Source organism: Epinephelus moara, chromosome 3, assembly GCF_006386435.1.
Source record: "Epinephelus moara isolate mb chromosome 3, YSFRI_EMoa_1.0, whole genome shotgun sequence".
Classification (NCBI taxonomy): Eukaryota; Metazoa; Chordata; class Actinopteri; order Perciformes; family Serranidae; genus Epinephelus; species Epinephelus moara.
Genome location: NC_065508.1, coordinates 20,438,415 through 20,452,969, shown reverse-complemented (window position 1 = coordinate 20,452,969; position 14,555 = coordinate 20,438,415). Strand labels below are relative to the sequence as shown.

Below are 14,555 nucleotides of genomic sequence, written 5' to 3'. Positions count from 1 at the left end.
AGACCACAAAACTGTCACTGACAGGGTGGCTTTTATGGAGGACAACCCTTCGCTTCACAAAGACGGAAGCTGATTCTCATTGGTATTATTTAACACTACACATACCAAGATAACCATTCGCAGCATCCTTTAATTCTGCCCTACATATCACTACTACTTACAGCATGAAAACTACAAAAGTTTTCTGTCTCAACACTATTAAAGATCTGTCTGCAGCTTGCGTCAGGGAGGTTTGTTTTCTCAGGGATGTACATTCAAACATCATGGCGGATACGAAAGCTCTCAGTATGGGGCTGATGACCTGTTGTGACCGTTTAGCACCATATCAGTGTCATGTCTGTGAAGTTAAGTGAGGCTGTCCCTGGTTTATCTGTTGGAAAGGGGGCCAGATGGTGTTAGTAGTGGTGACGAAAGGCCAGCAGGAGGCACTAATTCCATTGGCCCCTGTACAAAAACAGTGCAGGAATGAGAGCACTAAATTGCTGATTTCTTTCTCCCTGATTCTTTTCGGTGGTCATCAAAGGTCCCAGAGGTGCCAGGTGATCCCAGCATCCTGGAGCAATGCCCATCTTTGTGTTAGCTCAGTGCTGTTTAAAGCGGCCTGTCCTCTTGTGATTGCTAATTAGCTTGTCGCACTTCATACTCATTGAGTGGGTTAGCTTAAGTGTGTGGAGTTTGCTGTTTTAATCTGGCAGCCATGTGCCAGGCAAGGTGGGAGTGACACAGGCCAAAGATCCCTGTGCGAATTCAAACAATCACCTTTTTTTTTTCACTATTATTCCACTACTTTTGCAGCTCTTCTTGGCATCAAGTGAACCCCATTAAGCTTCTGCCACAGGTGATTTTAAGGAGAATGTGAACTTTAACCTCAGCCACACTGTGAGCACAGTGACATCAGCCTACAGGTGAAATCCCTTAAAAGAGCAAAGGGAATGTGGGAGCTCACGATGATGACTTCAAAGCAAATGTAATCAGGGTTCAGGCGACCAGCGTGATATAATTCCGACATGGTCTCGACGAATGAGCACAGAGGAGGAATATTACATAATGCCTCATTTATACAATGCTACGAGGAATAAAGGGACGGTCATGGAGAGCATTAGACCGAGGCTTACTGTAGGCTTTTATGAATCATTTCAAAGGTTTATGTGCCAACACACTAACCTGACCAAACTTAGTGTGACCTGACAGGTGCTGAATGTTTAAGAGATCTGACTCTGTCATGGTGCAGCGTTTAATTCTGTATTCTCATATGGACGATTATGAGAAAAGATCATGTGAGTTAAAGGTTGGTGCTCCAACCAATAAAATCGTATACTTTACATTGCAGCAAATGCATTGTGACATTTTTTCACGTCCCACATACAGCAGCAAAACTATCATATCTTTAGAAACAGAATCAAGACTTGTTTATTTAATGTTATTGCATATTGCATGCTAAAATACATGAGCTGAATGATCAGGTGTCAATGGGGTACAAAAATGAAGAATATACATATATATATTTTTACATTAATTAGGGGTTCCATGTGCACGTCATGTCAGGGCAGTAGTGTCGTCCCTTTCTGGCGAGAATTTGCACATTAACAGGTGTTCAGATGGTTTTGATTTAGCGGCGCTGATTCTAATTCAAAAAGATAAATAACAAAACTTATTGAGCAAAAAAAAAAAAAAGAAGGACAAAATCATCCTTCAGAGCTTCACGTTCACTTGAACCAGTGAAGGACAGAATTGTTTCAATAATCACCAAACAGAGGAAACATCTATTACCTTCAACTACTTGTTTCAATTGAAGAATATTTTATATATTTATTTTTCATTTTGTTTTTTGTATTTCATGCTTGTGTTGGTTTCAACTGGTCACAAACAGTCAAATTGGGTTTTAAAATCTATAAGAAATGATAAGAAATAGTTGCATTTATATAAAGCTGCTTTATTTTGCAGATAGAAAAACATCTGGGCAGTTATAATGAAACACGCCCTGTTATAAGGGGACATTAAGGATTGGATTCAAACAGCAGTCATTTCTAAAATGGGGTTTCCTTTACATTTTTTAAAGGTTTGTTTTTTGAGGTCTCATATAAAATACATGTATAGCTGTTCCCTGCTCTTGAACTGTCTCATAAAGCCCCCAAGAACATTAATTTGCTGATTTATTGTGTCACAATTGGTCTTTAATTAAAGAGCAATTATCAGCTAAACAGTCAGTCAGGAAGTAAACGGTTTAACTCAAAAAATGCTACAGTTAGCATAAGCTTCAAATCTAACATATCAGTTCCAGCAATTAATTATGACATTACATCAAATTTAAAGTGCGATTAATGCAACGTGCTGAGATATTTTTTAAAACATATCACAAAACATTCAAACACACTTTTTTCCTGAAGCCACTGGAGTCAAATTAAATCACCACTGAGAATGAGCTGTCAGGAACAAAAGCTGGCTGCAGCTCTGAGCGAAAATCTGACACTTTAATTAATATATCATCAATTACAGCTAACAAGCACTAATATTCTACAAATTAAAGGCAAATCAGGAGCTAAGATGCTAAAACCAGAGGGACATTTTTTATTTAAATAGAGGAATGTGAAGAAGTGGTACATGTATGTACTTTTACTTTAGAAAATGTATGAAATTATGAGAGGAGCATATGAGCTTTACCAGTTTATGTGCATATGCATTCAAGCACTGAGTTTAATGTATAAATCATTTACATACATTTGGGCTTGAAGAGCAGCTCCAGCTTGATTCAATGTTTTGCTCATGTCCTTCATTCTGTAACTGATACTTTGGTTTGACTTTTGATTTGCTTGTGTTATGACAGACAGGACAGCAGGTCCTAATGCGCATGTTTAATATGACAAGATGATCTACACTTCTTTAAGATGTCCACTGTGTGGGATTTAAGGGGACGTATCGGCAGAAATGGAATATAAAATTCACAACTATGTTTTCATTAGTTTATAATGGCCTGAAAATATAAGTCTTGTGTTGTCGTTACCTTAGAGTGAGCTGTTGACATCTACATACTCCTCCACAGAGCCTGCCATGTTTCTACAATAGCCCAGGACGGACAAACCAAACACTGGCTCTAGAAAGTGCCATTTACATTTTCATTTCGGCTGTAGATCTCCTACACGCTTGGCACGTGCTTGCTGTTTCAGCTGGTTTCAATCTGCAACCTCACCGCTGCCAACAATGCCACTAAATCCTGCACACTAGACCTTTTTAAATCAGAATGTTTAATTCAAGATTTCTTCCGATTTTCCAAAATGTGATGGTTGGCTCCTCAGTCACAGTAAAAATACTTCACACGTTTTAAAAGTGACAAAACTGACATAGATCGCTTTCCATTTTCTGTCAGCAGGACTCTTTTTCTTTAACCATCCGCCATTTCAACTACTAGGGACAGTAACTGCGAAGAACTTAGACTAGAACTCTGTGGTAACTAAGGACAGCTATTGATAGCTATCAGGGAACACAAATGCGCTATCCTTTTCTTGTTTTGGTTGCACAAAGGTTGACATGCTTTCTTAAATGGAGGATTCATTTTCCCAGGAGATCGTACGTATCGTATCCTGGCAGAAAGAATTGCACGTTAAAGTGAGTCTTATAGATGACCAATCTAAACACAGATGGTGTCATTTTTCTAAAGCTATTACACTGCACAATCTTAATTTACCTCATAATGGTCAGTTAAAGTAAAAAACAATTTCCACTTTAACGTGTCAAGGTGATCTGAGCTTCTCTTTAAATTGAAATGTTTACGTCATGACATGAGCCACTCTCTCTCAAAGCCTGACACCAGAGAAGGAGGTCTCTAACTTGTGATGTCAAAGTCTGGAGCTGCTCCATAGACAATGAATGGGAGGCTGATTTTGTGGACCCACACAATATTGTTTTTAATTCTATTGTAGTGTCGTCAGTTGTGAAACAGAACATGTTATGCTCTCACTAACAGCTAGAACTTCTTCCCAATTCATCATCTTGAGAGCAGCTCCATACTTAATGCTTTATGACATCTGAAATTTGAGTTTTAGCACTCTAGTTTTTTGGATTTGGGAGAGAGTTCTTCATGTTTACTAATATTTTTGGACTGTCCTAGACCATGGGAATAATGTGTGAATTTTGAAAAATGGGCGTAGCTCCCATTTAAAAGTGACTGTGACTGAGGGTGTGTGACAAAACTGACATAAATAATTTAACAACGCATGCACAAAAACATAATTCTGATCATTCTAAATCAAACTAAAGGGGCACGCAAAGAGCGCAGACCTCTGTCAAGGCCAAATGCCCTATCTTGCAATGTTAACAAAAGTGAAAAATAATTCATGTGTCCATGTTCATGACAATAAGGCCAAAAGTTTTTCCATGATCCTGCTGACAAACCGAAACGAACCGAAAACATAAACTCCTCGGCTCAAGTCATCAATAGATAGATAAATACTCAAATCCTGCTGTAGGTGTAAGGAGCCACATACATCATTCTCAATAAGTGGCCTGACAGAGGATGCAGCCATGTCTACAGTCTGTCCTCATGTTCAGGCCACAGCAGGTGCCTCTGAATGCGTTTTTGTCAGATGAGCTCCGAGCTTAGAGGCTCACCTCTGCTTGCACCATGCTTCACACGGTGAGGTGCCACTGTGTACACTTCACACTGATGTGGTCCATGTATACTAAAGGATCAAGTACACCTTGGGCCCATGCGTACTAAAGCAGGGTCAGATCCCATTCAGCAGGCCCTGAATGCCATAAGCACATTGGTGTAATCCCTGCAGACTACTGAAACGGGTAACTGGATCACTTCTTTTAAAAGCACCTTAATGGATTGGCCTGGCCGTTGATTTTCTTTTTTAATACAGAGCATATCGATGTCCACCAATCAAACGCTCTACCACCCTGTCACTAAGTCGGCCCGTCTAAAATCTACATCTGGAAGCTCTGAAATATGACAGTTATAAAACCAGGTTTGTGACAGGCTGCCCTTGACTAGGCCTCATGCATGTCCCGTCTTTCTAATTTGTAAGAAAGTGGCAGTCCATCACAGATGTGGGTGGGATTTAGCACTGGATTTACTGAAATGAATATTAAAAAACAACAGCTATGAGACCTAAAAGCAAAATCCCCTTAGCTGCAAGTCACATAGTTATTCTAACATACTAATAATCTTAAAGAATAAGCTGATTTAAATATCTAACACAAATGCAACGCCTGCAACCTCGAGCCAGTTCTCTCACACCCCCGATTCGTCATGACACTGATTAGTTTTCAGTGTCAACTTTGAGTCCTGCACGGCTTCAGCCTCACATCCAAGACACATATGAGGTTGGCCGAGGAGAACTACTGACACCGACACGCAGACACGACAAAACTCAAAAGATGACCTACCCCTTTCGTGTGATCTGTGGCAACGTCAAGGCTTCCCTTGGCCTGCTAGTTATCCAGAGCAGGGCGAGATAGAAAAGTCTTTAGTGCGGCTGGAGTCTTACCTACCACCCAAAACCCTCTCACCGCTGCCACAGCAACAGAGAGCGGATTACTGGACTGTACCATTCTGTTGTTAGAGGGGATTAGAGTTCACACAACATGGCCCCTTTCTGGGTGTGCGCGTGCCACTGGGAGTGCGTGTGTGCGTCCCACAAACGAGAGATTACCACAATCGGCATTCTCATCTGAGCTTCACAGGCAGAGAATTTACTCTACCTCACAGGCAGTGGAGAATTTTACTAAAACATCCATAAGATGCATGTCTGTATGTGATGCAAACGGACACTGATACACTGAAAATGGACCTCTCAAAAGGACACACTAACTAAATTTCACAGCTCTAAATAATATCCTTTCTGCATTATGTAACCTGTTCATATATTCATGATTCTACATGAGCATTTTTCTCCTTTTTTGTCCAGTGACTGATATACGTGTGTGCATCACTGCACCAGTGAAGAGCTGCTTCTAAGAACTGAACAGAGAGAAGATCAGTATTAAACGAGGAGAGGATCAGGATGTGTGACTTCGGTATCTTTGATCAGGCCCAAGTTCAAGGCAGGGAATCATCTCATTATGGCTTGTGGCAGATTAGTTTTGAGTCCAACGACAAGCCATTATATAACACCGCAAAACGGCATCCATGCCAACGTAAACATACACTAGATTTATAAAAAAAAACAACAACTCAGTGGGTTGGATTTTGACTTTACCAAACAACATATAATCTAATACTGTAGCACCATCGATGCTCCCAGCTGTAAAAACATGATCTGATATGCAGCATTGTTGCTTTAATATTTTCCAAACCAACCCTACACTACACAAAGACCGAGACAGAATGTGCTTAGTCATATGTATTACATAAATATATATTCATACATTGTCTCTGATGGGTTACCAGACTATATGAGGATTTCATGTTTTAGGAAATGTTTACTCAGGGTAAAATCTATTTACCACATAAACCTTTCCATTAAGAAAAAAAAAAAAAAAAAAAAAACTCTTGAATTTTTTTTACTGTATGTTGCATTTTTACTTATTTTGTTATTTATTTATGTATTTATTTTTAAACAATTTTTTGTATCTGTCACTGTTTTATTAAAAAAAATTTATTTAAATATTTATTCATTAATATGTATTCGTGTATGATTTTAAATGATCATTGTCATATTGTAATAATAATAATTACTAATATTATTATAATTATTATTAATGGTAGTCATCATCAGCATCATTATTGTTAAGTTATTATTCATTAATTAAGTCTTAATAAGATTTTTGTTGTATCACTTTTAGCATCTTTCTAATTTTGTAATTTCTCTTTATTTTATTTTCAAATTGAATTTCAATGTTTTTAACATTATTATCATAATTCTATTTTATTTGACATTTTTTTAGTTAAACTTTTGTATTACTATTATCATCTCTGTATATTTCATTTTATCTCTATAAAAAAGAAATAGTGTTAATATTAATAAATAAATATTTTACATTTCTCCTTGTTCTCCTTCTTCTCCATCTTCTTCTTCTTCTTCTTCTTCTTCTCCTTCTTATTACATTATATTTTAAGAATTTTTTGCTTGATTTTTAGGATCACTTCTACCATCACCATATCACTCCATGTAGGTATTTACCAATGAATATTTACTTGTCCCTAAATAGGCATTGAAACTTAGACACTGAAGTACTGCTTCATGTTTGACTTGAAATGTTGTACAGTTGATTTGATGTCATCAGTTTCAGGTTCTCTTAAACCAACAGGGGTCAGTGTGGAGTTGAATTCTGACATGAGGGGATGCCTTTACCTTCTCTTCCCCCTCTTCCTCCTCCTCCACCTCTTGAATTTCCCCACACTTCCCTAGGCCAATGGGGTCGGAACTGTGGTCGTGCTGCTGTCTGGATGATGTGACCGACAGCTGCCTCTGGAGCCGCAGCACCTCCCTCTGAGACTCCCTGAGAAGCCTCTCAAATTCCACTCTGCCAGATGGAACAGGGGAGCCCTGCACAGACACATACACGTTTATCAAAGACAGTTGTACGACAGCGACATCATCAATTTAAAACACTATTGCTGGTTCAACATTTTCAAATTATCTTCCGCTAAACTGATCCAAAGACCTATAGCCTCAATCAACAACGTACATGTAATCATTTGCACTACGATCTAAAACTTGCAACCTACACTTGTCTTCAAAACACTTCAAATATTGTGTTTATAAATCCCTATGACTATAACAACAGCTCTAAATGTAACAGTCAGAAGGGACACTTCCTAACTAAAAACTAAAACATCCAGTAAAACTGATTCTGGGTCATGGACTTCAAAGAGCATCAAAGTCATCTCATTCAGACGTGCTCAAATTTTCATGGTCAAGTTGAGAAGGCCACTCCAACCTCTCCCTCCATCACTCTTATCATCTAATGGTGAGAAGGTGCTGAGGTTGAACATAGGATCCAGCACAGACACTCTCACTAGATCAATAGACAGCTCACCCTGTAAGACCCATCATTATTAACCCCAACAGATGTTCACAATCAAGTAAATGAGCTCTTAAGTCACTGAAGCAGTAATTAAATACAGGCACGTTGAAAGGCAGCCTATTCCTGCACTGTCATCGAGTCATCAGCAGTGACGCAGAGCTTTGTAATGCTGGCTTAGGACACAGTGGGGATGAGCAGTACCCGTGTTGTCCAGCAGAGAGCGAGCTTGTGGTATTATGAGCGTGTGGCAGGAAGGATGAGAAGGAACACTGAGGTAAAAACTATGAAGATCAGTGGTTCAGTCTTGAGTTCAAACTAGTCACTGAGCAGTTGTGCTGTAAATACCTTAGTGGTGCCCAGCCGTGCCTCCAGCTCTCTGCATTCTTGCTGTAAGGCAGCGATCTCTTTGTCCTTAGACAGCAGTGCATCAGCGTGCTGGGCAAGGTCACGAGCTCGCTGGCGGGCAAATGCCCTCTTGTACTGTTCCACTGACCCGGGTCTCATCAGTGACGGGGAATTCACCTGAAGAAGAGCAAGAAGGAAATGTGTATTAATCAGCAGGTAGGACAAAATAAAATCTTAGGAAGGGCGTGGATTCATCAAAGTATTTTTAAACTTTTACACGAACCAAACTCTTTTAACATTAAAGGGACAGTTCATCCCCAAAATCAGGGGATTCTATCCCAGCTGACATTAGGTGAGAGGCAGGGTACACCCTGGACAGGTCACCAGACTATCACAGGGCTGACACATAGAGACAGACAACCATTCACACTCACATTCACACCTATGGCCAATTTAGAGTCACCAATTTACCTGCATGTCTTTGGACTGTGGGAGGAAGCTGGAGTACCCGCAGAAAACCCACACTGACATGCGGAGAACATGCAAACTCCGCACAGAAGGGCTCCCCCACCCCGGGTTTGAACCGGGAGTAGAAGTAGACTATTAATAAGAGCAGAACAAGAAAATAGTTCCTACATGAAACTGCTCACAACAAGGTCTGTGGATTACCTTGAGTAACTGGGTCATGATTTCTGGAAGGAGACATTTTCATATGTATTATTTTTTGGCGCTTTGAGCACCACAAGCCGAGTGCCATCTAGTTCTATTAAATTGGAGCGAAGGCAGACATCTCTATGGCCGATATCTGCAACTCACAGCAAAACAATCTAGAATCATAAACAGCGCTACAGGTAAGAGGGAAAATGTGTATTTTTGATTTTGGGGTGAACTGTCCCTTTAAGTCTCATGGTGGTATGCAGGGATGGCTGCTGTTTTGGCAGGTGGTACAAGGAGAGCAGAGTACTGTCTTGGTGAAGACAATGGTTTTAGATGAAGATCAGCAAACAACAGCTAAAAATTATACATCAGACAGCATTATAAACAGAACCCAGTAAGGTAGGTAGGTAGGTAGGTATACCAGTGTCTAGCTACTCTGAGCTTTTATTGCTTTGTGAGGGATGCATCATTAACGAAATGCGTAATACCCAATAAAAAAAGCAAACTAACTCAGTTAATAAATAGGGCGGAGCTCTTACAAGTCTGTAAACTTTTTATTGAACTACATTGCTGTGCCCTTCAGTGAGCAGCAGGAGGTGAGGGGGGAGGGGATTGGTCTCTTCCTCAGACTGGTGAACAGGTGCACTCAGAATACTCAGCAGCCAGCGAACGTCACAGCCAGGACAGAGAGAGATGGTCATTCCATTGTTTGCCTGATAACTGTACTCCTCACTGCTGCTCTCAAGGAGAGACTGGAGGCCCCTTCACAGTCAGGATCCCTCCTCTGTTAAAATAATACTCCTGCTGACTTCAGAGAAAGATACCTGCATGCATGATACAACTGTTATAACTTGATTTTATTATGGTGTTTGCGTAATTTTTTTAAGAGGCTACATTTATCTGCCAGAATAGTAAATAAATACAGTAAATGACTGGACGAATGATCCTTCAGTGTTCAGAGGTTTTTATCGGGAGCCAAATTATCAGCAGAGGTCTCTCCTTCTTTTATTGTATTTGTTCATGTCATCATTTATTTATTTATGTATTATTTCTCTTTGCATTTCTTTTGCGTAACTTATTTGTTTCTGTATTATCTTCCATATAATATTTGTTAATGCATTTCTCCTTCATTATGCAATTGAGGCAGCCGTCATTCAAAGTGTGCCATGGAGTCAAATATCACCAATTTGTTGATCGACATCAGAGTGCATCGATTCATCTATACGTGCCTTAATCTCACACTGCCAGGCTCACTACAGAAATAGCTCATTTCACTACTAATTTGTGAGATATGGAAAGGTACTTTATATGTATACTATCATATTTGATTTGAAAAAAGAAGTGGATATAGCAGTGCAGATGACACCTAACAGGCAAAGCTTTGTTGTAAACCAAGACAGTAATCGATGGAGTCCGTCAGGAGGAATTGGCATCAACAAAGGTTTTAAATATTGCATTCAAGAAATGATTCATGAGCAGTTAAAATGTTTTTCATCCTTGACCTCTGTGTGTGATCTTTAGTTTGCTTTATATAATCTTTTTTTTATTTTTCTAGAGACATTACATCCCGAGAGACTTGCTACTGAAGTTCTTGTAGCCATTCTGGTGATGCATTAAATTATTCAATAGGGGACTTTTTCAACAAGGCTCCCATTCATCACATGCTGAACTACGGTGATGTGGTGATTTGGACGGTGGTGCTTGACAATGAGTCACTCCCCAGCATTTGGGTCGCAGTGAGGGCAAACACGCTGCTGTGAAACTGTTAGAGGTGTTTTAATGTGTGCAGTTTACCACTCTGAGGTTGGCCTCCTGCAGTTTTCGAGCCCTCTCTTCCAGCCTTTTAGCGAGAACAGCCAGCTCTGTGTTCTTTCTCCTCAGCCGCCTGACCTTCTCCTCCGTCTCTGGGGCGCTGCTCTTCCGCTGAACACATGGGAAACAAATACCATCATCAGACAATGCCTGCAGCAAATGCAAACACAGCAATGGCAAACAAGAGAGACACGAAAACAGCTTTTCAGAACGGCTTATTAATAGTTTGAAGAGTCAGTAACACACCTTCTAGTTGCGTATCTGCTTTTGTTACCAGTGAAAGACGAAGGGGGAAAGGCAACACACTGACAAAATAATTATCTATTTATAAACTGAATAAAGGACAATGAAAGAAAAGAAACAGAAGCGCCAAACTGAAACAATGCATATTTGAACTGTTTCATTCGCTGTTTCTGTGCACCTGCCCTACTTTCGAGGAAGCCTTCAGTCAAGACTACAGACTGTTTATTTTTAGTCTTACCAGCAAGCCATTCTCCTCCCTCAGTGTGGTACAAGTCTTCTCCAGCTCATCGAGGGCTCGCAACAGTTCAGAGTTCTGACGCACCAGGAACCCATAGTCAGTGCCATTCTGGAAAAACAAGCACAACACAGGCAAACGCAGAGTTTACAAACTGCTGTTTTTTTATTTTGTTTTTATTAAACACCACAAAATGAAGAATATCAGTGTGTCTGTGTATCAGGTTTCATTTCTCTAGCATTGCTAAAATCTTGCTCCCTCTCTGAGCTCCAGAAAAGCCTCCCTCTGCTGTCAGCCGATGTTTACATACTGAAATCTAATGGTGGCTGACAGATGACAGCTCAGTGAAAAGCCTTTTCATTAGACCAACTCAATCAGCCTACAACTGCCACTGGGCAGCTATTACACCACACCAACTCAGCAGCTTTGGAGAGACATTCACAGTTCACAAAGTATTGACACACTTTGATTTTGCAATTTTATGTGTTTAACTTCAGATTATTTCTTGTAATCAATCTACACCCTGCACCCCATAATGACATGCTCTTCCTTGCAGATGCTCTCAGGCTCTTTCAACTCTGACAGGAATACCAATTAGCTGTGATCTTCAGGTCTATTCATAGATTTCTGTTTCAGTTATAAGTCCGGGCTTTGGCTGTTCCTCTCGGGAACGTAAAGTGAACTGTCCCAAAGCCACTTCAGTGCTGTTTTAGCTGTGTGCTAAACATTACGTCAGGACTACTAGACTTCTGAATGGGCAACTCCGGCCCACCAGTCAGTTCTGTTTACAAATAAATTCGAACCTGGAGATGGAAAAAAGTCTCGTGAATGACAGACATTTTGCCACGATAAATATTTCAAACCAGCAGAGCACTCCTGTGTTGTAAGTAACAGCCAATCACAACATGATTACTGTGAATGAAAGCATGCCACTGTTGACGTCAGGCCCCCAGGAAAGCTGCCAAGTCTCACAGCAAATTGCCCCGCAGGCCACCATTACAAAAGCGACGTCTGTTTAACTGTTGACAGGACACCTCGAACTGTCAATTAAGAATCTTTTTATTCTGAATTTTTGAGCCATGGTGGTTTTATATTTGTAAAACTTTCCATAAGACCAGAAAAGTGATTTAGAAAATCTCTGACATCATCACAATGTACCATCTATGAGCTGAGTACCTGCGGGCTACTTTAGCAATGTTATAAAATAAAAGTTTTAACTGAACATACATAAGGAGAATAACAGCTCTAGGGGAAATGTCAGGCCCACGGGGCCCTTAACTTTATAAAAATATGCCCCCTGAACAATATAGCTGAATAGTACTGCCTTAATTCACTTCAACTTTACTGTTACTCTTAGGATGACTACATGACAGAAACATTAGCATGTTAATATGAATTTGTCTCACGCTTCAGGTCTGTTTTGTGTGTTTGGTAGAAATAAGAACTGAGAAAGTCATCAGCTATTTCCCAAAGTCAGGTGTCATATGCTGTAATGAATACATGTTTGAGATTTCATAGCAGTTTTATATAGTGTAATAGTCTTGCGTGTTGCATGAATTAGCTTGTTATCTTGTGAACAAGCAGCAGTAGATGTCGCAAACAGATTGAGACTGTCATCTGTGTTTGTTGTTCATGTGGAGGAAACCTGTAAGTGGTTGCAACCTCAGATTGCTCTTTTATTTGAATGGAAACGATGGCACCCTACCTCTGTGACAGCGCTGCTCTAAATGAGCCCCGAGGCTCAGAGGGACAGGCTGAGAGCAGACCTGGCACACATAAATGTAACGGCTGCAGTGACAGCAGATGGACAGACAGGGTGAACAGATAAGCTGGAGGTGAGGGGAGGGTTTGTCCTCAGAGTGGAGCACATTCAGCAACAAAAAAAAAAAAAAAAAAGGTGAAACTGCCTCACATTACCTGTGGTCAACTGGTCTGCATGTGCCTAACCACAGCTACTACTGCAGCATCCACAGACAGATGAGGGAAAGGGCCTCGACGCATCTCTCAGCACGAGAAAGCACACAGATGGCTCCACATGTGAAACACCAGTAAACCTGTCTCTGTAACACTCTCAGGATCTCATTACTAACCTTAAATATCCCTTTAAAACAATGACACATGTCTAACAGCACAAAGACTAACGGTATATTACACATTCAGATAACATGATGCAGTATAAAATCACGCGACCATCACCTTGTGAGATTACGTCGTCTTGGTAACTGCAGATGATGGGGAATCTGGCGGCTCCCTGGAGGCTTTTTAATGCTACTGTACCTGTTATTTAAGTCGACACTAATGACCAGCTGTTTACTAAACCGGCAGCTGAGGCTCCGGAGTGTTCATCTTCCAGGACTATTGTGATGGTAACGTTAGACATCCTGTCTGAATATCTAGTTAGTGGGTTACAAACTAGTGCCAGGAAGACCATATGTTTTTCACGGTGAGACCATGCAGACGAGCAGACACAATATTTTCACTGAAATCATTAACACATGATCTGCCGAGGGAAATTATGCACACAAAAAAAACCACCATACAAATTAAAACTGCAGAAATAGTAGCACAGGAAAAGAAACGATCTGCCTAAACCTCCATATCAAGGCTGCAGAATCCTTTAAGTGCCCAAATTAAGTGATCGTTTTAGTAAATTTCCAATATTGTCTAAATAAGTTGTGATTAGCTTGCAGTCAAAGCAAAGCTGTGATCACTGTTTGTCACTGCAGGCAAAAAAGATGCTTCATGGACGACATTTTTAATCAATAAAGGCAGTGACTCAGCAAGTACACTCTCCTTCAACTTGAACGCTCTCTTTAGACACTTCTTGGCATCAGCTGAGAAACTGTGGGATAAAGTGTCATCTCGTGATTCTGGTTAAGCATGAGTCAAATATATGATCAGGGCAACTACTGAAGCTTTTCACTCACTTTAAACCCAAGTTATAGCCTTAAGACTTCAATTAATCGTCACATTTTATCTGCTACAGCCATTTAATCTAATTACATTCAAGCATTCAAACACGGGGAGGCATTTATTGTGAGGAAGTCTCAGGAAATGCAATGTGTTTGTCACTGCGATTAGCGCTGACTGAAAAAAAAAAAAAGGTCAAAACATAAAGGGTGCCATTTTTAAAAAAAATCTAGCAATCCATTTTCTGTGCACTTTTTCTTCTGCGGTCAGAAAGACAGAGGCAAACACACTAACCCTATGGCAGGGTGTGTGAGAGCATCTCCTCATCCTCTTAAGATGATGTATTACAGCACATAGTAAAGCTGCACACAAAAGTGTAAAG

General features: G+C 40.3%; 1 protein-coding gene across 2 annotated transcripts in view; it reads right to left on the bottom strand.

The window, feature by feature from the left end:
- Window positions 1-14,555, bottom strand: part of LOC126387650 (RIMS-binding protein 2) — a 96,784-nt gene that overhangs the window by 47,170 nt on the left and 35,059 nt on the right. For both annotated transcript variants that reach the window (XM_050040240.1, XM_050040241.1), the window contains 4 exons: window positions 11,267-11,374; window positions 10,768-10,896; window positions 8,317-8,493; window positions 7,296-7,490 (listed from right to left, as the gene is read on the bottom strand). In XM_050040240.1, the coding sequence (XP_049896197.1) occupies window positions 7,296-7,490; window positions 8,317-8,493; window positions 10,768-10,896; window positions 11,267-11,374 (609 nt within the window). The remainder of the gene's footprint in view (window positions 1-7,295; window positions 7,491-8,316; window positions 8,494-10,767; window positions 10,897-11,266; window positions 11,375-14,555) is intronic.